Source organism: Polyergus mexicanus, unplaced genomic scaffold (assembly GCF_030449975.1).
Source record: "Polyergus mexicanus isolate NDT 795.1 unplaced genomic scaffold, iyPolMexi1.0 SCAF_11, whole genome shotgun sequence".
Classification (NCBI taxonomy): domain Eukaryota; kingdom Metazoa; phylum Arthropoda; class Insecta; order Hymenoptera; family Formicidae; genus Polyergus; species Polyergus mexicanus.
This window is the reverse complement of record NW_027223331.1, coordinates 3,474,707-3,495,390: the sequence shown is the minus strand read 5'-3', so window position 1 is coordinate 3,495,390 and position 20,684 is coordinate 3,474,707. Positions and strand designations below refer to the sequence as shown.

At 32.2% G+C, this 20,684-nt stretch overlaps 5 protein-coding genes across 14 annotated transcripts in view; 3 read left to right on the top strand and 2 right to left on the bottom strand.

Moving 5' to 3' along the window:
* Positions 1-211: 211 nt before the first annotated feature.
* On the top strand, positions 212-4,598 carry LOC138937485 (vacuolar protein sorting-associated protein 35-like). Of its 2 annotated transcripts, none has more exons than XM_070303811.1 (12): positions 212-376; positions 952-1,171; positions 1,285-1,408; positions 1,484-1,679; positions 1,750-1,944; positions 2,028-2,111; positions 2,205-2,441; positions 2,662-2,810; positions 2,885-3,371; positions 3,448-3,867; positions 3,940-4,083; positions 4,160-4,598. In XM_070303811.1, exons 1-12 carry the CDS (start codon positions 374-376, stop codon positions 4,337-4,339), a joined length of 2,439 nt encoding a protein of 812 aa, XP_070159912.1. In that variant the 5' UTR covers positions 212-373; the 3' UTR covers positions 4,340-4,598. The 2 variants fall into 2 exon arrangements, with proteins under 2 accessions (XP_070159912.1, XP_070159913.1); XM_070303812.1 differs by having other exon boundaries at positions 973-1,171; positions 4,160-4,597.
* A 156-nt stretch (positions 4,599-4,754) lies between these two features.
* Nsun2 (tRNA (cytosine(34)-C(5))-methyltransferase Nsun2) lies at positions 4,755-9,046 on the top strand. Of its 3 annotated transcripts, none has more exons than XM_070303964.1 (11): positions 4,757-5,003; positions 5,229-5,711; positions 5,784-5,868; positions 5,955-6,114; positions 6,192-6,299; positions 6,374-6,561; positions 6,662-6,806; positions 6,881-7,201; positions 7,268-7,635; positions 7,720-7,887; positions 7,966-8,875. In XM_070303964.1, exons 1-11 carry the CDS (start codon positions 4,938-4,940, stop codon positions 8,043-8,045), a joined length of 2,172 nt encoding a protein of 723 aa, XP_070160065.1. In that variant the 5' UTR covers positions 4,757-4,937; the 3' UTR covers positions 8,046-8,875. The 3 variants fall into 3 exon arrangements, with proteins under 3 accessions (XP_070160063.1, XP_070160065.1, XP_070160064.1); XM_070303963.1 differs by having other exon boundaries at positions 5,952-6,114; positions 7,966-8,874; XM_070303962.1 differs by having other exon boundaries at positions 4,755-5,003; positions 5,952-6,114; positions 7,720-9,046.
* On the bottom strand, positions 7,235-15,537 carry LOC138937571 (centrosomal protein of 104 kDa). 2 transcript variants are annotated; one of them, XM_070303960.1, is made up of 15 exons: positions 15,281-15,537; positions 13,794-13,958; positions 12,846-13,057; positions 12,255-12,653; positions 11,963-12,170; positions 11,685-11,832; positions 11,485-11,611; positions 11,187-11,413; positions 10,822-11,091; positions 10,418-10,649; positions 10,182-10,363; positions 9,958-10,103; positions 9,560-9,661; positions 9,319-9,444; positions 7,235-9,036 (listed from the first exon to the last, which is right to left on the bottom strand). In XM_070303960.1, the coding sequence occupies exons 1-15, from the start codon at positions 15,318-15,320 to the stop codon at positions 8,966-8,968; spliced, it is 2,655 nt and encodes an 884-aa protein (XP_070160061.1). In that variant the 5' UTR covers positions 15,321-15,537; the 3' UTR covers positions 7,235-8,965. The 2 variants fall into 2 exon arrangements, with proteins under 2 accessions (XP_070160061.1, XP_070160062.1); XM_070303961.1 differs by having other exon boundaries at positions 10,418-10,631.
* A 1,300-nt stretch (positions 15,538-16,837) lies between these two features.
* Positions 16,838-18,032, bottom strand: Dpm1 (Dolichyl-phosphate mannosyltransferase subunit 1). The gene is made up of 4 exons (XM_070304107.1): positions 17,861-18,032; positions 17,523-17,733; positions 17,254-17,444; positions 16,838-17,172 (listed from the first exon to the last, which is right to left on the bottom strand). Exons 1-4 carry the CDS (start codon positions 17,998-18,000, stop codon positions 16,953-16,955), a joined length of 762 nt encoding a protein of 253 aa, XP_070160208.1. The 5' UTR covers positions 18,001-18,032; the 3' UTR covers positions 16,838-16,952.
* A 1,702-nt stretch (positions 18,033-19,734) lies between these two features.
* Dscam1 (Down syndrome cell adhesion molecule 1) overlaps positions 19,735-20,684 on the top strand; it is a 68,086-nt gene continuing 67,136 nt past the window's right edge. For 5 of the 6 annotated variants that reach the window (XM_070303971.1, XM_070303973.1, XM_070303972.1 and 2 more), the window contains exon 1: positions 19,736-19,852. The gene's annotated coding sequence lies outside the window, so the exon portion shown is untranslated. Of the gene's footprint in view, positions 19,853-20,684 lie in introns of all 6 variants that reach the window. The other variant, XM_070303970.1, reaches the window with a different exon arrangement.

Genomic DNA, 20,684 nt, shown 5'->3' with positions numbered 1-20,684 from the left:
GATTTGTTATTATTGTCAAGTATTTTATTCTTTTTTGCCGCCGCAAATTGCATAATTTTATCTATTACTTCAAATAAAAAAAATTAATTAGCTTAATTTTATTTATTTTATTTGTTCTTTTGTCTATTTGCATTCAAGTTCAAATACATGCTCAACAAACCAATATACATATATGAATATGTATATATGTGTGATAATATATGTATAGAAATTATCTATCAAAACCAATTGGAGAGAGATCTCTATCTCTATGCTATTCTATAGCAGCTATAGAATCATATGGAATTCTAGCTAAAGTTGAACGCGTCTGGTGTCTTGTCAAAAACGAGTATCGGAAGTGCACAACGATTAATTGTGTACTTTTTTCAAGAAAATGGTAAGAATCGTAGTATTTTGAATGTTTTGCAATGTTGCTCGCAAAAATAAATATTTTGTTGTAGATTATATCCGTGTAGTGATCGTCGCATGAAAAATTAGCTAAGGTTGTGCTTGTAAAGGTTATGCTTGCTAAAAGTTGTTAGAATTGTTTCGTGGAGATTTTTTTAAAAAGCAATAATATGTAGAAATAGAATAATTAATTATTTGTTTCTATGCGAACTAATCGGCGTTTATATAAATCGTAAATAATATAAATTTTTATTTTTAAAATAAATATTTTTTTAATTACTTCTAAACTATATCATTATATTTTTTAATATATTTTTATATTGTTTTTTAATGTAGGCAAATATATTTATATAGAAAATATTAATATGCTTGATATATTGTAACAGTAATATTATGTATATAGAAATTAAGAATTACATTTTGTCTCTTGGCGCTTATCTTTAATCATGAGTAAATTAATTGCAGTAGCTTGTTTCAAACAATGTATTCCTAATGCTTAAGCGTAGTGCATGCTTGAGTTGTGTGGCTTACCTAGTACGGTTCTACCTGGTATCCTCCTGGTAGGTATCTTTATTTTTTTCACAGCCAATGACACCTGCCATAACAGGAATGGAGGAGCAAGAGAAGTTGTTGGAAGATGCTATCGGTGTGGTTAAAGTTCAAGCTTTTCAGATGAAACACTGTTTAGACAAAGCTAAATTGATGGATGCACTAAAACATGCTTCCACCATGTTAGGAGAACTCAGGACTTCTCTTCTCAGTCCAAAGAGCTACTACGAATTGTGTATCCTTATTAGTTATTTAATTTCAGTGACTGTTTGAATTATAATATTTAATACGAATACTTGATTTTGGTTTATTTGTGATATAGATATTTCTTATAACAATTATTATTAGATATGGCAATCACAGATGAACTACGACATTTAGAACTTTATTTATTGGATGAATTTCAAAAAGGAAGAAAGGTTACAGATCTTTATGAATTAGTACAATACGTTGGCAATATTGTGCCTAGACTGTATGTATCTGCTTTGAAACTCTGTATTATCACTTCCTGATTGTGTAAAGCAAGAAAATCTGGTTAATATTCCAGCTACTTACTCATTACTGTTGGTTTGGTTTACATAAAAACAACTCCTGGCTTGAAAAGGGATCTTTTAAGAGATCTTGTAGAAATGTGCAGAGGTGTACAACATCCGTTACGCGGTTTATTCTTAAGAAATTATTTATTACAATGCACAAGGAATATTTTGCCAGATGTTACCGAAGGCGACGATGAAGATGGGACTGTATGTATCTTATAAATTGTGAAATTTTTCTCTCTCTTAAACACGATTATTCCCAAAATTTTATTTTCAGGTTCGTGACAGCATAGATTTTGTTCTGATGAATTTTGCAGAAATGAATAAATTATGGGTACGCATGCAACATCAAGGTCATAGTAGGGATAGAGAAAGAAGAGAAAGGGAAAGAGAAGAACTTAGAATTCTAGTGGGAACGAATCTTGTACGGCTTAGCCAATTGGAATCTGTAACATTGGATAAATATAAGAAGGTATATTATATAGATATATGCACATATATATTTTATATTATCTTTTAATCTAATTTTACTAAACATTACAAATATATTTTCAGCTTGTATTACCAGGAATATTGGAACAAGTTGTTAGTTGTAGGGATGCCATAGCACAGGAATATCTTATGGAGTGTATAATTCAGGTATAATTCAGTATATTTTTTGATGTGCCATGAATGCTTTTTATCTTATAAATAATAAAAATGAAAAGAATAATGCATTTTTTATACGTTTAGGTCTTTCCTGATGAATTCCACTTACAAACATTAAATGCATTCTTAAAATCTTGTGCAGAATTGCAAAATGGAGTGAATGTTAAAAACATTATTATATCACTAATCGATAGACTTGCAGCCTTTAGTCAACGGTCCGATGGTGTAGGAGGGCCGGGAAGTCCTAATCAAGAATCAGGAATTCCACAAGATGTCAAACTTTTTGATGTATTTAGTGATCAGATTGCTATTATCATACAGGTATTTATTAGATAGAATAACCTTTATTTTTAATTATGGCAGAATGACTGTTCAATGATGATTAGATACTGCACAATATTTGACAATTTTATGATTTAGAAAGCTAAAAATTCCTTATCATCTAGTTTAAGTCTGAGAATGGTTCCAAGATATCTTACACATTATACTTTAATTACAGTATATGTACTATCTATTTGACCAGATGTTTATTTTTTTATAGACAAGGCAAGATATGCCTCCTGAAGATATTGTGTCCCTTCAAGTAGCTCTCATAAACTTAGCGCATAAATGCTATCCAGATCGGGTAGATTATGTAGATAAAGTTTTGTTTACAACAGTCCAAATATTCCAAAAACAAAACGTCGATAAGTAAGTTTAAGCAGTTTATTGTACATGTTGGCAGGTTTTCATATTTTGTATATTAAATATCTGTTTTTTCCCAGGCTGGAATATAATAGTGCCGTTTCAAGAGAGCTAGTTAGATTAATGAAAATTCCTGTAGATAATTATAAGAATATATTAACTGTGCTTAAACTTGAGCATTATGCACCTCTTTTGGATTATTTCGATTATGAGGGCAGAAAATCCCTAGCTATATATATAATAACAAATATTTTGGAGAACGAAACATTGATACCGATGCAAGAGCAAGTGGATGCAGTGCTCTCTATGGTATCTCCCTTAATACAAGATCAGCCGGATCAACCAAATATAGAGGAAGATCCTGAAGATTTTGCCGAGGAACAAGGCCTGCTTGGTAGACTAATACATCATTTTAAATCGGAAACACCGGATCAGCAATATATGATACTAAGCGCTGCAAGGAAACATTTCAGTGCTGGTGGTAACAAAAGAATTAAATACACTCTGCCGCCCATAGTCTTCCAAAGTTATCAATTGGCCTTTACATATAAAGCATTGAAAGATCAAGTTTGTAACTTTTGTATCTAAAATGAGATAAAATCATTTAATAATGATGTTAACTGACATTTTCTTGTTTTTTCAGGACGAAATGTGGCAAAAAAAGTGTCAAAAAATTTTTCAATTTTGTCACACGACTATCACGGCACTGATGAAGGCTGAATTAGCCGAACTACCTTTAAGGCTATTTTTACAAGGTGCAATAGCGATCGGCGAAATCCGCTTTGATAATTTCGAAATGGTCGCTTATGAATTTATGAGTCAAGCATTCTCGATATATGAGGATGAAATAAGTGATTCAAAGGCGCAGCTCGCGGCGATCACTTTGATCATTGCTACGTTTGAACAAATGAGCTGTTTTGGGGAAGAAAATGCAGAGCCTGTGCGTAATCAGTGCGCTTTGTATGCTAGTAAATTGTTGAGAAAGCCTGATCAATGTAGAGGAGTCGCTACCTGTTCACATATATTTTGGTCAGGAAAATCTTTAGCTACAGGCGGAAAAGAGGTACGTACGAATATACATCGATCTAAATGATCATTTGAAAGAATTGTAGGAGAAATATATATAACTTCACAGATGCAGGAAGGCGGTAAAGTATTAGACTGTTTGAAGAAAGGTATTAGGATAGCAAGCCAATGCATGGATACATCGGTGCAAGTGCAATTGTATGTGGAATTATTGAATCATTACATTTACTTCTATGAGAAAGGAAATACTGCTGTAAGATTCAATCACAGAATAGCTCGTCAACTTATTTTTTATGTGAGTTGCCCTTCCCAATTTGATTATTTTTTAGGTGACTGTGCAAATATTGAATCAAGTCATTGCGAAAATTAGAGAGGAGCTTCCCAATTTGGAAGCGAGTGAGGAAACTGATCAAATACAAAAACATTTAGCGAATACATTGGAGCATTTAAGAAACAGGATGGAATCGGTAGACTCTGATGGACTTTCTTATCAAGGCCTTGTTCTGTAATTGCATAGAATCGGCATTATAATTTTGTAAATAAAAGACTTCTAGAATATGGACGATATTATGGGTTGATAATATCGACAAATATTAGCATTGATTAGCATCTTGATTAACTCAATTTTCATTTTGTATCTTTATTGCAAACAGGATTGTAAACTATATTGTAAATAATAATCCGAAATAATTAATTACGATTGTTATAACATATTAATAGCTGTACAATTATTTCTTAATTGGATAGATATTTATATTAAATTGTATATACAAAATGATTTATTAACAATATATCAAGCATACATACATCTTTGGAAATAGAATTATATGTGTATACTCTTTAAAAAAACAATTTATGATTCAAACGATCTATAGTTATTCCACCTCAGCGGTATTTATTTCAATTTCTTGTTCACTTGACGCTCGCTAAACGCTGCAGGCGCCAAGTGGCCATAGCGGTATTTAACCTCTACCACGTGTCAAACGACCGCATGTAGTAGAACGATTATTTGTGTTCGGATATAAATTAATTCATACTGGAATCGTATTTCTGTGTATATGCAATTATTAGTATTAATTAATTAAAGCTCCGTATTTTAAAAGAAAAATGGGTAAAGGGCGAAAAAATAAGCCAAAAAAGAACTTCGCTGAAAAACGTCGCGAGAAACTAAAAGTATGACTAATAATCATTAATATCAGAGTTAGATAAAAACATAGGAGATTATACTTATATAAGACTATAAAAATTATTAAAATATTTAATGATAAATAATTAAATTATGAAATTATAATTTATATACATACATCCTTATGTATTTTAGATAGATTTAATATAGATGCATATGTGTATATTTTAAACATTTTCAAATTCTTTTCTTATCTGATTTAATATTTGTAGAAAAAGGATGAATGGAATAGTACTCCCCATAGAAGTTATGCAGATATTATCAGGGAGAACAAAGATTTTGAGAATTATTATAAGACACAAGGAATAGTTCCAGAAGATAAATGGGATGCGTTTATCAGCACTATGAGGACCAATCTGCCAGTTGCTTTTCGTATTACTGGTTCAAAAGCTGAAGCTAAAGTCTTATTGGAGATAATCAAAAGTGATTTCTTTAAAGAAATTTTAAATGCAAATTTGAATGAACATAAGGAAGATTTTAACAATGAAGTAAAGACTATATTACATAGTTTACCCTTTTATCCGGAGGAATTGGCATGGCAATTACAATTAACTAGAAAAGATATTAGACGATCTGAAGCATATTTTAGGCTGCATAACTTTCTTATCGCTGAAACTAACAATGGTAGTATCAGCAGACAGGAAGTAGTTAGTATGGTCCCTCCTTTGGTGTTAGATGTCAAACCTTCGCACAAGGTACTTTTTTAAATTTACTAAAATTATTTACAAGATAGTAGGCAAAATAAAATACATTAATTCTATCTATAGGTTCTTGATATGTGTGCAGCACCAGGATCCAAGACAGCACAACTTATAGAAATGATACATGCAGATGAAGGAAATATTCCTCCAGGTAACTAATACTAAGTTCAGTTAAGGGTAATAAGCATTATATATAGTAAATAATAAGTATTATATTCTAAACTTGTTTTATAGAAGGTTTTGTAATAGCCAATGATCTTGACAATAATCGCTGCTATATGCTGGTGCACCAAGCTAAAAGACTGAACAGCCCAAACATTCTTATTACAAATCATGATTCATCTGTTATGCCCAACTTTATAATTACTAATCCAGATGGTACAAAAGACACATTAAAGTAGGTAATTCAAATTTGGTAATGAATGATTATTTATATATCAAGAATTTTTATATAAACTTTTCGTTTTTTGATAGATTTGATAGGATACTTGCAGATGTTCCATGTAGTGGTGATGGTACTATGCGAAAGAATCCAGATATATGGTGCAAATGGAGTCCTGCTAATGGCAATAATCTCCATGGGTAAAAATAAACTTAATCTGCTATAAATTTATATGTTGAATAATAATGCAGAATTAATCTTAACTTTTTTGCAGAATTCAATATAGAATAGCAAAACGTGGCTTGGAATTGCTAACAGTTGGAGGGAGAATGGTATATTCTACATGTTCGTTAAATCCAATAGAAAATGAAGCGGTGCTTCACAGGCTTCTTTGTGAAACTGGAGACTCAGTACAGTTAATTGATTGTAGAGACTTGGTACCAGGATTGTTATGCGACCCTGGTTAGTCTTAAGATTAACAATATTTGAAATACTTGTAAAAAAGATTACTTTCGAATCTTTTAAAATTTACTGTGTATGGTAATATAATAATATATTTCAGGCGTTACACACTGGAAACCAGCATCTAAAAATTTACAATACTATAACACTTGGGATGATGTTCCAGAGCAATGGCAGACGCAAGTACGGCCGAAAATGTTTCCTCCACAAGCGAACGAGGCTTCCAAATTTCATTTTGAACATTGGTAAATACCAAATAATTTACCAGATATAAATGTATCATTTTTGTAGACTACATTTTTTATTTTGCCAATTATAGTATGAGAATATTACCACATCATCAAGATACTGGAGGTTTTTTCGTGGCTGTACTGGAGAAAATAAAATCTCTGCCATGGGAAAGTGAAGCCTATACATTAAATCAGAATGTACCGAATTTAAGTAATAATGAAAACAAGGATGGACTTATTCCTAAAGAAGAGACTTCACAAGACAAGCTTTCAGAAAGTGGAAAAAGAATATTAGAAGAAGAAAAGAAATCACGAGACTTACAAAGGAAACGAAGAAGGATTGTTGGCTATAGGGAAGATCCATTTGTTTTTTTCAAGGATGAGTCAGAAGATGTATGGCAGTCTATAAAGTGAGTTTGAATTTTTTTTATTAGTATAATAATTTTTTTTATATTATATCATCAATATGTTTTCAGAGATTTTTATGTTATATCTAATGATTTGGATCCGCGATGTCTGCTAGTAAGATGTCACGAAGGAAAGAAGAAAAATATTTACTTTACATCGCCGGCAATTCGTGACATAGTGATATCTAACGAAAATAAAGTCAAAATGATTAATACTGGCGTTAAAACTTTTGTGCGATGTGACAATAAAAATATGAATTGCGCCTTTAGACTTGCTCAAGAAGGGATGCAGAGTATCATTCATTATATAAGTGATAACAGAAAGCTTAAAATTTCGAAAGAAGATTTAATAATGCTTTTACAAAGTGATGACCCACACACACCACCTGAAATTGTAAAATTAAATCCAGATACTCAAGAACGTCTCAAAGACTTCAGTAAATATAATAATGCTGAGTTTTTTTACTTTTACACGATAATACACAAATATATATATTTGAAAAGTATATTTAATTTTTAAGCAACTGGAAGTTGTATACTGTTATACAAAGAAGAGAAGACTGACAATATAAATCAGCTAAATCTTCAACTGGTAGGGTGGAGGGGAATAATGTCTCTCAGAGCATATGTGCCTACTTGTGATGCGATTCACTACTTACGGCTTTTAGGAGCAGATTGCTCTAAATTTGGTATGTTTTACTATGTGAATATAATACAATATTATACTATTACGGAAGAAGACGATTATTTACATTACAATTTTGCAGAGAAAAACAAATTCAAGGAAAATCGCGCAGCCGCATTAGTCGAGGACGTCAATAACGATAATATCGGAACTGAAGATTGATATAAGAATTGTAATGGGGAATGGTAATGGTATAAAAGAAAGTCGATGATGCAGAAATACTGACTGAAACTAATGATTCATTCATTAGTTATGTAATTATAACTTGTCAATTTTTTTAATTTCTTACACGCATTCTTTTTGCCATGTGCTATATTTAAGTGAAATATTGAAATTGTATTTTTTATTTAACCTGAACATTATTTTTATTCGACCCAGTGATAATCGAATGTTGATATTAGAATAATATGATACAAATTATATTATGAATGAGTTATAAATACAAAATATGATTTCGTAGGATAAAAACTTTGACAATGGAATGATGATAAAATGATTACTTTTACTATCCATTTGCTATGAAATAACTTTTATGAAATTACATACGATAAGCAGCTTTCCGTTTTCTAATCCCTATATGATGCATCTCGCCATAATATATAGTACAAATTTTTCTTATAAATATGGCCGGATGCGAAGGAATCATTAATTCCGAAATAAATTGATGTTTTTATAACATCTGATATCACTACCTTTAATAATTGATGCAATCCTGCAAATTTCATGAGTATCATGCGATAACGATGCGAGAAAGAATGAAATCTGTTAACAACTTCTGGTATTTCTTGCCTTGACTTTCAATCGAGTCATATCTTACGCAAATTTACTTGATATAAGCATGTCATCTAAAATTTTACACATTAGGATTTTCAACTTACAATAAAAATCTCTCAATATAGATCTCTATCAATATAAAGGACGGGTTCTGCTATAAAAATCATTTAAATATAGGTACAAATATGAAAAAGGCTGGACAGCTCATAACATATATGTATATATATAAACTATAAAAAGAAATAAAATAAAAAATCTTCCTAAGATTTATCGAATTCCTCCATTAGTTTCGAGGTTGATGCCTGATGCTAATAATCCCTACCCGTTGGCGATGTTAACTTGCCGCTGAGATTTTGAGTGTTAGATGGCGATTTCGAACCTAGAATCATATTCAAGTTAAAATTATATAAAACAATTTATTCTGTTGTTCTATACGTAATTATTGCTTCTCTATATTTGTAAAGAATCTTTTTATATACAATATATACATATACACACACACACATACTCGTAGAAAGAGAGAAAGAATCTTTTTACATTTATCATAAAAAATAATATAGCTTAATATTTTATTATATAAATAATATTAGTTCTTATATTATTATAAATAATAGTTTAAACAATGACTTTTTTATTAGGATCAAAATATGTCAAGACTTACAGCTTTTTCCAATTTTGCTTCGTGGGTTGTTTATGCATGGATGTTCTCCCATGAGATGCTCTCTCCATTTGTTTTGATTAACCAAAGCTGAACAGAGAGGACAGCGTTCATATCCCTCTATAGGTTCTAAAATAAGAATCAAGATTCAAATTTCTGCCATACTTGATTTCCAATATCGGCAATTATAAATTCATTTCGAGTTTGTGAATGGTACCAGGATAATAAGATAATATTCACATACTTGTGCATTTTTTGTCTTGTCTATGATTTTCAAATGTATTTTCATGAACTGCCTGTTTACATGTTTCACATTTTACATAATTACTCCTCATATCGCATTCATCTGTAAAAAAAAGAGTTGATAAAATATATTACATATACGGGGATGGATCGAAAAGTAACTTGGTTCGTGGTTGTTTATATATATATAAAATGCAGTTTGGATTTAGAATCATTGTCTATTATTTTGAACCAAGTTACTTTTCGATTCACTCTCGTATTAGTACATATAACTCCACAATAAATGCGAATTTTAAATAACATTGTCAATTTTGTTTATCATGCTTTTTTAATCGTTGTTTATAGAATATTTTCTATTATTAAATATCATTTGAATATATAAAATTCTCATGTACTTACTTAACAAATGTAGATTCAAATAAGAAATTTCTACAACTTGTTTACACGCTTCACATTTTGTTAACATAGGACAAGTCCTCCAATAATGTATGTTTAAACCTTCTTCAGAATAGACTTGACCTTTTGATAGGCAAAATATGCACATTCTGAGAAATAAATAGATGTTAAAAAGTTTCATATCTATTGCAAAATAATTTATGAATTTTAATTTGCATTGCACGTACTTATCTCCCTTATGATCAATACTGTTCTCGGACGGAGATGTGATACTTGTTGAACTTCCAGTACTTACGACCGGGCTCGACCTCGACGGTGATTTGGTTAAATTAGTTACATTATTTTCTGTAGATTTTGTTCGCGTGGGCGTCGTTGTTGCTTTATGGGTGGATTCGGCTTCCTTTTTCCTCTGTAATTATTTGCACATAAATTCGAAATCTCAACTTTATACATTTGGACCTACCTGAAGATCAATCAAATCGAATTCGTGGAAAAGCTGACGATATAACAGATTTCGTCGAGTTATATCGTCGTCAGGTGGCAATTGCTTCCGCACCAATCTGGGATTGACCTTGTATACCAATACAAGAATTCTTTCGGAGACTTTTCGCACCGCTTCGGCTGGATGGTGCAGACCGGAAGAACCTAATTCGGATAACGTCCGACAAGTCAGCCCGCTACAACAGTTACAATATCTTATCAGAGTAATTGCATTTCAATAATACATGAACTTGAGGAAAGACCTCTGCAAATCGCTAGATGAAAGTCAGATAGAAGGCGCTTCGACAGCAGAGGTCTAAGATTCCTCAAAACATCTAATAATTCTCATGCAGACTAGAACGTCTTAAGTATATAGTTCAGAATCACCTTTGCTTCTCCGTGGAGATGCCATGGCTCAGTATCAGTTGCTCCACCATCTCCAATCTGCTCAGCGCTAGCCTTTGATGCGTGCTACTGTTGACAGGCCTAGTTAAATGCACCGGTATTATATGCAATTCTCTTACACATTTGCAGTCTGCCATACTGAGGATTGTATGCACTGCCATATTGTGTATCCTGGGGGTGGTGTCACCGGACTTTGTCAAAAGTTCCGGCAGTAAACGTTCGACGCTTCTGGCAATCTCAGTCGAGGATACTCTGAATAAATTATTGATAAATTATCAATTGAAAATATTGGAAGTTTATTATAATACTAAGAATAATGACATTTTCTAATAAGAAATTGAGTTTACCTATCCGCGGCGAACTCAGCAAAGAAGATCCTGATAAGTTGCGCAGCTAAACTATACACGCTGAAGACCTTGTCTCTAAGAGCTCTGTGTAACAGTAGAATCGCCGCCCTGGCTGTTTTATTCGGAGAATGCTTTGACACCTCCGGATCAAACGTCTTTAGTTCTTCTTTCAGTTGCATCAATCCTTCCTCCTTATCCGTGAATTGTTTTGAATAGAACTTCTCCACCTGTATACAATTGCTATTATTATTCCCCTGTATTTAAAGATTATAGAAAATAGTTTTTATAATATTCTTACCATGTCCATTCCGAAAACCGCGATAGGCAATGCAGCTTGTTTTTTTTCTCTATCGTTAAGTTTCGAGGTAACTTTCGTCTCTGCGCTATCTAGGTGGCATTCTCTTGTGAATTCATTCGTATGCGAGCTAAAAAAGATATTTAAATGAAAGATATAGTATTTCTATGTCATCACAATATTTCAATGTTATATCATCTTACTGTCTCAAAGCGGGAATAGTTCTTTCTTCATAAGCCTCGTAACTTGAGCGAAGAGCCGGACCCGCTGATTTAGTTTTCCGCCTGAGAGATCCCTTGTTACAGTTGCTTTGCTTTTCATGAACACCATTTGTAGGACTATCGGTTACCTCTGGGAAATAACAAAAATATAAAGATTTAATATTATATAAAAATTTTAAAAATCTAAAAATTTAGATTATATTAAAAGACAGAGAATCTCCCGTGCGCGCGCGCGTATAATATGCTTAAATAAATTATACCGGGACTATTAGATTTTTGATGTAAAGGCGACACAGGCGGTTGATGTGCAGGGCCAGTAGGTGACAAAGCACCATTGCGATTAGGTGGTATAACTAATCTCGGGGGAGATGTGATGTCGTCGGGTAACACCACTATTTTCGAAGTACACGTGTCAGCTGATGTCTGCTCTGTATCTTCCATGGATGACAAATTGTTTTTTTCTACAGGCTGTAATATTTTTTTTTTATTTTCATTATTATTACCGAATTTTTGCTGATAAAAGATTTCGAAAAAATTGCAAACGCTACTAACCCCATGAACTTCGAGCAAGTTGTATATTTCTAATGATTGGTAGACCTGCTGTCTATATTGTTGAGCTTGGGCTTTTTTAGCCTTGGCTTTATCGTAGTCTTCTAAAGCTATAGCGTACTTCTTTTCCAATTCGTATTTGCCCAGCCGCTCCCCTGCTTTTCTTAAATTTTCCATTGCCACTTTCAATTTCGAAGCGTATTCGAATCTCTCCTCTTCCACTGCTAGCAATTTTTTCGCTTCCATTTGCCTTATGATTTTTGCTATTTCCCGATCGACATACATTTCAAACGCTAGATCGTCGTAAGGCGAGGTATAATGTGGATTATATGGGGCATCTCCCTGTCCGGTTAATTCTTGGCCGTAGGGTTCGCCAAGTATATTTATAGCAATAAGACCAACCTGATCGAAAAAAATAATTTTTGGATTTTTATTGTACAATATGTACAAAGAATTAAAAAAATATAAATCCATCTCTGTGCTTTTAATTTGACTTCTAAATTAATAAATTTTGTTAATTTAGTTTATTTTATATAGTTTTATTAAATTATATTTTTATATTATTTTACAATTATCTATCAAAGTAACCCGTACCTGACAATAGATGTTGTGCGCGTTATTGTGCGGTTTGTGTAGCCTGAGCTTCAATGACAGTGCTTCTGTCTCAGGAAGGGCCACGCTTTTCAGCTCCCTGCTCTTGTAAAGGGTCGACGCATTGTCGGATAGTGTAATGTAGCCCAGGTAACTAAAGTCCGTCGAAGCGGATGCATTTTCTTCCCTCGATGTCCAGATCTCCAACTTCTCAGCTACAATTAAAATAAACGTTACAAAATATATTTAGATTAATATTTAGATTAATACAATATTCTTAGGAAAATTGCGTCAACAATTTTCATCGGGAAAGATTTATATCCGGTCGTAATCTTAGATTGAAAACTGATATGATTTTCTTGCCCGCTCGGTATAGTTTCATTTCCGACAATACACCCAAAATAAACGAGCGAAAGAGGAGGAAATGATGTAGCCCCGGGAAATTACGGTAGGCCCGTTAATTCAATTTCCATTGTCGGCAAATTGCTTTTTAACTAGAATGTCATTTTAATGGACAATAGCGATTTTAAGAATATTGGTCTTTGTTTCCTTTTAACGTGATGTTTATTTCATTGTCAATAGTTACTTACATTATACTTGTAACATAATTTACCAACATTATTGATAAAATTAGTATAGCAATTTTATCTTAAAGTAGCTTTTAGGACACTAAATTAATAAATATAAGATTTTTTTCTCTCTTTCTGATAAAAATACAATATTTAATATTTTTTATTCTAGCTTAACATATTATTTTTTTGCAGTTAGCTGCAATTTACATTTACAAGTCCTATTTTTTAATTTATTTGTTAGAAATATCAATATTTCGATTTAATATTAATATACAAAATTTATTATCTTATTTTTCGTAAGTCAGATTTAATGAATATAATGAATATATATTGAATGAATATTTCGAATAGCGGATAACTTTTTAAAACGCACACTTACGTATGAGATACTGGTGAGCCAGAACCTGTATCCTTGTAAGCTTCGTGGGCCCATGAAGACGTAAGATTAGTTCCTGAGGATACGTGCAATTTCTTGCACTTTGCCAACCTCTTACTGTTGGCCCGTGAACATTAAGCTCTAACGACGAGTGCCTATCCTCCTCGCCTAAACAATAGATTTTAAAATGCGATTAAATCTAAGTCACTTAATTCTTCTACTACGAAAAAAACAATACATAAATATATTACTTGAAAAAATTTTTTGTATTATTATTTTAAGTTTAATTTTAAAGTAAATATTATGTACATTTTTATCAATATATATTTTATCTCGTATATTTCGCGAAGTAACAACAATAAAAATGAATCTAAGGAGATTAGAATGCAATGAAAAAATTGCTCTAAAATTTGATTATCTTGCTTAATAGAGCAAAATGATTAAACTACTAAGAGATGATGTAATAATAGTTTAAATATCTAAGAGTTACAAGCATTCCATTAAAATGTTAATTTAAAACTAAATATCGATTGAATACGCTCGATGTAGTTCTCACTATATGTTACTTAATTATTGATACATAGTTGTATGGTGCTGAATACATTGTTACTTATTATTAGTGCTTTTATTGTTAGATATTTTTTCGAGTGTTTCTTTTATTATTTTAATTGTCTATTTTTATTCATATTTTCAGAATTTATAACTTTCCGTACAAAAAGAAATTGGAATTTTTTGTTATTATTTATTCTTGTTAAAATTTCAAAATACATCTTTCGAGAGAAATTGCGCAACATTGCCACACAATACTGCGGTTTCGTGCGTGTCTTATGATTGCATATTTAAGAGAACGTGGATTTGTACAATGGAGCCATTTTAGGACCGTGCCACATTTATGAATATGCATTAGTAACGTATTTTTAATTAATTCTGCAGTATAATACAAAAGATTGCTTCTATCGATTAAACCGGAGACACGTGCCAAATAACATGCTTCGTCGCAAATTGAGAGATCGCAGCTCGTGTCGGCAGAAGAAATCAATGTATCCGAATATATAATGAGCATTGAAACGTGGCAATCTCTCTTGGAAAAATCCTCTGGTGGAGATCGTGTCCAAAATAATTGAAGCGCTAAGAATTATACCAATTTGAGCCACAAAGGGTGAATTTCAGAAAGCAAGAAAAAAATTTCTATAATTTTATTTAAAATTGTTCCCGTAAATATTAATTGTGAATATCCTAGTTACAACTTCAACTAATTTTTATGGGATCACCGTATTCACGAATCACATCATTTTATTTATTGTAATAACTGCTGCACTATCTGGGAAAATAGCCAAACAGCAACTTTCCGATGGAATTATTATATTCACTTATACCCATCTATTGCAAATTAAATCTGTTGAATTTAGTTCTCCTTGTAATGCTCAGCCCTTTTTCGACTCGAGGTTAGTACGCGGTTTATTTCGCAATTCTGGGTCTGATCGCCTTACTCGTGGCATAGACGACGTTGAATCCGACCTTCCTGGGCATGTCGAGGGATGCTGATTGTGGCGGACGATAAAGCGAACGATGAATTAATCGACAGAAATATTATATCACGTAGGGCGCGAACGAACGAACGGGGAGAAACACGGAGGGACACGTCAAAATCGAAAAGGCACAGCCATCTGCAAGCTCGATAAAGGGGGAGCTTGCAAGTTTCGCCCCGGCGCGCAGGCCACCCCACTTATACATCCAGCCGCGGCGAAGCTTGCGACAGAACTGGCTTCGTATCTAAAACCACCCTCTACCAGGCTCTGCTGATGGGTTAAGGGATTTTCCTTGCAAAAAGGCATGCGTATATTCGCAAATATATAACGTTTTTGTACAGGTGTTGCTGTAAATATGACACAAATATCAAAGACATCGCAATATTGCTATGTGATAAATGGAGGCTTCTGTATAATTCGCGAATATATATAGTACAAATCTCTCGGAAGAACAGAGTGAAAGAGAATCAGGAATTAAAAATTTAATAGGTTTTTATTTCTTTCGGTCGTAAAAGGTCAAGGATTAACGTTGCGATTGAATTATTTTCTTTTCTTTTCTATTCTTATCTCTTGATTTTAACTTTCGCGAGGAATAATTCGGAATTAAAAATAAAAGTCACTGTTTTCGGTTTCGTGGGAGCGAAAAATATATATTGCTTAAAATCCTTGATTAAAACTTTGTAATTTTCTTTAGTTCTATATTTTTTTAATTACATCACTAACAATAAGTAAATATCATATTAGGTCTAAAAAGAAAACTAAAAATTTTTTAATTTTTGATTTTGAAAATAAGATTTAACAGATAAATTCTTTTCAATTTATTTTGAAATTTAAGAAAATATTGTTTTGAAATAAGTTATTTTTAGATTTTTTATTTAATAAAACTTCTATACTTCTCTTTAGAGATTTTTCAGGTTTAGAATTTTTCAAGGATTACATGTGATGTATGAATTGATTAAGTTGCGATAATGTTTGAGAATCTCTGAGATAAATGATTTCAATAAAAGCTATTTCGCGTTACAAAATCTGTTTATTATATTAGTTCCTACATCCTGGTTAATCTAGTCTACTTGCGTCTTGCATTCTATTCGAGTCGAAATATAGACTGTAATTTCGTAATGGATCAATAAATGGAGGCTGCGTGACGTCAAAGGGTGCGGCGAGGGTAGACGAGCCCACAGGAATTGTTATATACGCATGCCTCTCTTTATCGTTCGCGGCCACGTGTAGAACACGTGTCTTCGTGAAATAGCTATACCTTTTTGCGATAATATTCATATTATAAAAACATCACATGACAGAAATACCTGACATGGTAATCTGTATATATGTCCAACCATTCATAATAATCAGATATTTACTAAGAGATTTAATAATCAGCAACAATACAAGTTTTTTTTTTTAATTTCAATATAATATATTGTATTTTAATTTATACAAATATATATATATATATATATATATATATATATATATAATTTTTTAAATATATACATATTTTTTAATTATATACTCATATATATATTGGTCGCACCAATTAGACATTTACATAATACACAGTATAAAATGTTTAATCCGGAAGTTTGATATTTGTGAAAAAATTTGAATTTTTCCTAAGGGAAAATGCTCAGCTTTACGTGGTAGCAAAGAGATATAGAAGGTTCTTTGCAAATTGGAAAATCTCTGATCCACCAAATTTGGATTGACCATAGACTCTATCAACAAATGTAATTGGAACTTCTCCTATTGTATAATTGAATTGCCTAGCCTTAATTATCATTTCCATTTGGAATGCATAACCTTTAGACATACAAGATAGTATCAACTTCTCCAATACATCTTTTTTGTAAAGCCTGAAATTAGAAAATCAAAAATGAATACATTAGAATCATTAGACATTTCATAAAAATAAAAGTCTATAAAAAATTCACTACCTGAAACTACCAGTCAAATCACTTGCACCAGGTCTCAGCAAAATCTGTGTTAAGAAATTTGCACCTCTACTGACTAACTTCCTCTTGAAATCCCATCCGTAAACACCACCGCCTTGTATATATCTTGTACCACTGACTATATCCAAATTGAGATATCGCTGCAACTCAATCATTTTTGGAATAAATTTCGGCTGAAAGGTAAAGATTTTCTCATGAAATATGCTTATTATTACTAAATCACTCTATTCATTTATCAATATAAAATATACATGATGAGACAAATCAGAATCCATGATAACAATAAAGTTTCCTGTTGCATATTTAATTCCATGCATGTAAGCAGTCCCCAATCCTAATTTCTTCTCTCTGGGTTTTAAGATTATTTTATTCTCGCCATAAACCCTTTGCAATTGCTTAGCCATATCCAGAGTACCATCTGGTGAACCATCGTCTATTACGATAATTTCGTAAGCGAGCTCGCTGTAATATTTTAGATTTTCGCTTAACAATTATTTTCAGTTTTGCAGTTTAAATTAATTTGTGTCTTTATTTATTTTTTTCTATTAATCGCATATTATTCCTAGTCAATTTCAGGTTATGCAGCTACCTCTCTTCCATATATTTCACAATAAGCCATATTATTATCGGTAAATTCTCCACTTCATTATAAGTAGGAAGTAGAATGGAATATTTGTCATTTTTGCATAATTCTTTTATATCCTTCTTCATCTGATCTTTATTAACCATTTTGACAGCTGTTGACAGCTAATTTCAAAAGATACTGCAACAACAGAAATCTTTAAGTTGGTCAAACTGACTTATCCTGTGAGCATTCGGAAATTTTATCCGTGGAATAAAGTAGCGTTTAATTGACCAATCAGAACAAAGAAATCTTTGCTCCTGATTGGTCAATTAAAGACTACTCTATTCAATGGTATATTTCTGAACGCACTCGGAGAGAAGATAGGCGCGCATGTTGATCGCAGCGACATCTCACTCATTTTCAATCTTGTGATTTTCAACGGAACACGAAATTGCATCTCTCCTTGCAAGGTATACCATTTTTTACATATATTTCTTTAAAAAACTTAATTATCTCATACTATAGTGTTAAAGTTATAAACAAAAATATATTTTATTCAATTTGAAGCATTTAAATAAGGTTAATCAATAAATGATGTTGAAAAATGTACGCTAATAATATAGTATATGTGGCGCGAATAGTGAAGTTGGCGCAATATAATCGTATTTCTAAGGTATATAAAATCATTTAAATGCTCTAAAAAATGTGTTGTTTTATAAATAAATCATAAATCTATACAAGAAGAAGAAAAGAACATATTTTTTAAAAGTAAAATACAGTGTATTTACGCTGTTATCTTTTTGTTGTAACGGCATAACATTTACAAAGTTATATACTTTGTCGATCAAAATAATGGAAAACACGAATTGGAAAAACGCATGTAATTAAGTAATTTAAATATATCAAAATAATTGAACAGATCTTTAGAAAAATATATAATAGGCGCGTTACATAAATTAATAAACATATTTATATGAGAAAATATATTTTTTTAAATAAAATAGCTATTTTATACATTACATAATATTTTAATATATTTATCTTCATCTTTGTGCTTCATATTTTCATATAACTTATTAACTTTGTTATTATATATTTATCTTCCTCAACTTTAAAATATTATCTCATAAAAATATCGGTGTAATGAGTTTACAAGCATTCCGCAAATATCCGCGAAGATACGTTTATGCACACATGTTCGCACATACATATGCGCATTCGCACACACAAATATACATATTTCATATATGTTTGGTCCATTGGTCGTTTCCGCTGCGGGCGACAAAGGTCGACCAACCGATAGTGCCGGTTGAATAATTTTTGACACCCTAGACAAAATGATTAATGGATGTAAGCTTTTATATCTGCGATATAAATTAGTTTCAAGAATCAAAAAAAAATCTGTAATTATTATATACATGTAATAAATATATATCAATAATTATTTAAAAAACAAGCACTAACTTTTTTATAATATACTGATTTAAAAAAAAAAAAATAATAGAAAAAAAGATAAAAATATAAAAGACATATATTCCATTTCTGTAAAATTATATATATGATTTTATGGCTCGCATCCACTATATTTATATTTTGAATTTCACGTGTATTTTAATGATATAAACATAGATTACACTAGATTATTGTTTAAAATTTTTATATTTTCGTGAAAAAAAAAGAGAAGAAATCACAAAATTATATTTTGATATCGAAAATTCCATGCCGTGCTATCTTTTTTTTTTTTCCACAGCGAAGGGTGAAATCTCCTGGACGGCCCTGCCGACAATCCACCCCCCCATCCCATGGAACAGCGTGAGTGTTCACGCCGACGATCCCCACCATCGCCTCCACCGCCGTCGACCTCGAGATAGCCGAGGAACAGCCGCTGCTCTGAAGCAAACGACACCGCATTCTACGGTCGGTCGTTGACGGATTCGGAGTACTTGTTTCTCCGCTCCGATCAGTGTATAATCGGCGTGTGCATCTGTGCTCCTGCGAATTTATACGATAGTGTCGGTACGTAAGATTAGCGTCGCGCAAATTTTTCGCGATATTTTTCCCCGTCGATTCTCGAGGCGAATCGAAGCGCGCGGTAAAAACGAGCGTCGGCCGATTTTGCGAAATCGCTCGTAGGTGTGTGTCTGTGTGTGACTGTGTGCGTATGTGGTGAAATATATCAGCAGTGATCATATCCTGTGTGTATGTGTGTACGCGCCGATCTGTGGGCTACTTAAAATGCTTTTTGCTCGGCCTTTACTGTCGGAAGCTGGGAAATTCAGCAAGACGCGATCGCCGATGGTTGCTAAACCTCGATGGAGCTTTCGAGATGATTAAGAATATATAATCTATCTTATTAAGAATATAATAATCTTTGTGTCAATCAATTAAGAATAATTTTTGTGTCGTGAGAAAAACGGATTTGCAACTAAGATCTAGGGCAATGATTTTGTACGCGTTAGTTATTCTCTCAAATTTGAAAGATATAGCTGGGAATCTGCGTGAATCTTTTTTTGTCCATTTCTTTGTTTCTCATATGGTCGTAAGATTTCGCTCTTTTTGTCACAACGTCGCAAGATTGTTTTAGCGATTTCTCATCTTTCTTGAGTTTTTCGCACAGAGAAGATCAGCGGTTCATTACAAAATAAATTTATGCGACTCGTTTTCTTTCGGAGTAGCAAACTATCATCTTCGTGACGAGCGAACTGCGATCTTTGTAATTTCTGGATTTTTAGTTATCTATTTCCATGACTGTTTTTCTGATTTTACGATTTGTTACATGTACATCGAATTACATGAACGACAATGTAACGACAATGACATATGTAGCTGGCGTCATGTCTCGATTCCG

What these genes read in the sequence shown, in the direction of transcription:
- Nsun2 (XM_070303962.1), top strand. Translation starts at nt 4,938, where the DNA reads ATGGGTAAAGGGCGAAAAAATAAGCCAAAAAAGAACTTCGCTGAAAAA. An exon ending in GGTACAAAAGACACATTAAA is followed by an intron (nt 6,115 to 6,191) that starts GTAGGTAATTCA and finishes GTTTTTTGATAG; the next exon opens with ATTTGATAGGATACTTGCAG. An exon ending in AGAACGTCTCAAAGACTTCA is followed by an intron (nt 7,636 to 7,719) that starts GTAAATATAATA and finishes TTAATTTTTAAG; the next exon opens with CAACTGGAAGTTGTATACTG.
- LOC138937571 (XM_070303960.1), bottom strand. Translation starts at nt 15,320, where the DNA reads ATGCCCAGGAAGGTCGGATTCAACGTCGTCTATGCCACGA. An exon ending in CAACGTCGTCTATGCCACGA is followed by an intron (nt 13,959 to 15,280) that starts GTAAGGCGATCA and finishes TCTATTGTTTAG; the next exon opens with GCGAGGAGGATAGGCACTCG. An exon ending in ATCTCCACGGAGAAGCAAAG is followed by an intron (nt 10,650 to 10,821) that starts GTGATTCTGAAC and finishes TACTCTGATAAG; the next exon opens with ATATTGTAACTGTTGTAGCG.
- Dpm1 (XM_070304107.1), bottom strand. Translation starts at nt 18,000, where the DNA reads ATGGTTAATAAAGATCAGATGAAGAAGGATATAAAAGAATTATGCAAA. An exon ending in GTGAAATATATGGAAGAGAG is followed by an intron (nt 17,734 to 17,860) that starts GTAGCTGCATAA and finishes AAAATATTACAG; the next exon opens with CGAGCTCGCTTACGAAATTA. An exon ending in GATTTGACTGGTAGTTTCAG is followed by an intron (nt 17,173 to 17,253) that starts GTAGTGAATTTT and finishes TTCTAATTTCAG; the next exon opens with GCTTTACAAAAAAGATGTAT.
- LOC138937485 (XM_070303811.1), top strand. An exon ending in GGCAATATTGTGCCTAGACT is followed by an intron (nt 1,409 to 1,483) that starts GTATGTATCTGC and finishes TTAATATTCCAG; the next exon opens with CTACTTACTCATTACTGTTG. An exon ending in ATGAGAAAGGAAATACTGCT is followed by an intron (nt 4,084 to 4,159) that starts GTAAGATTCAAT and finishes ATTATTTTTTAG; the next exon opens with GTGACTGTGCAAATATTGAA.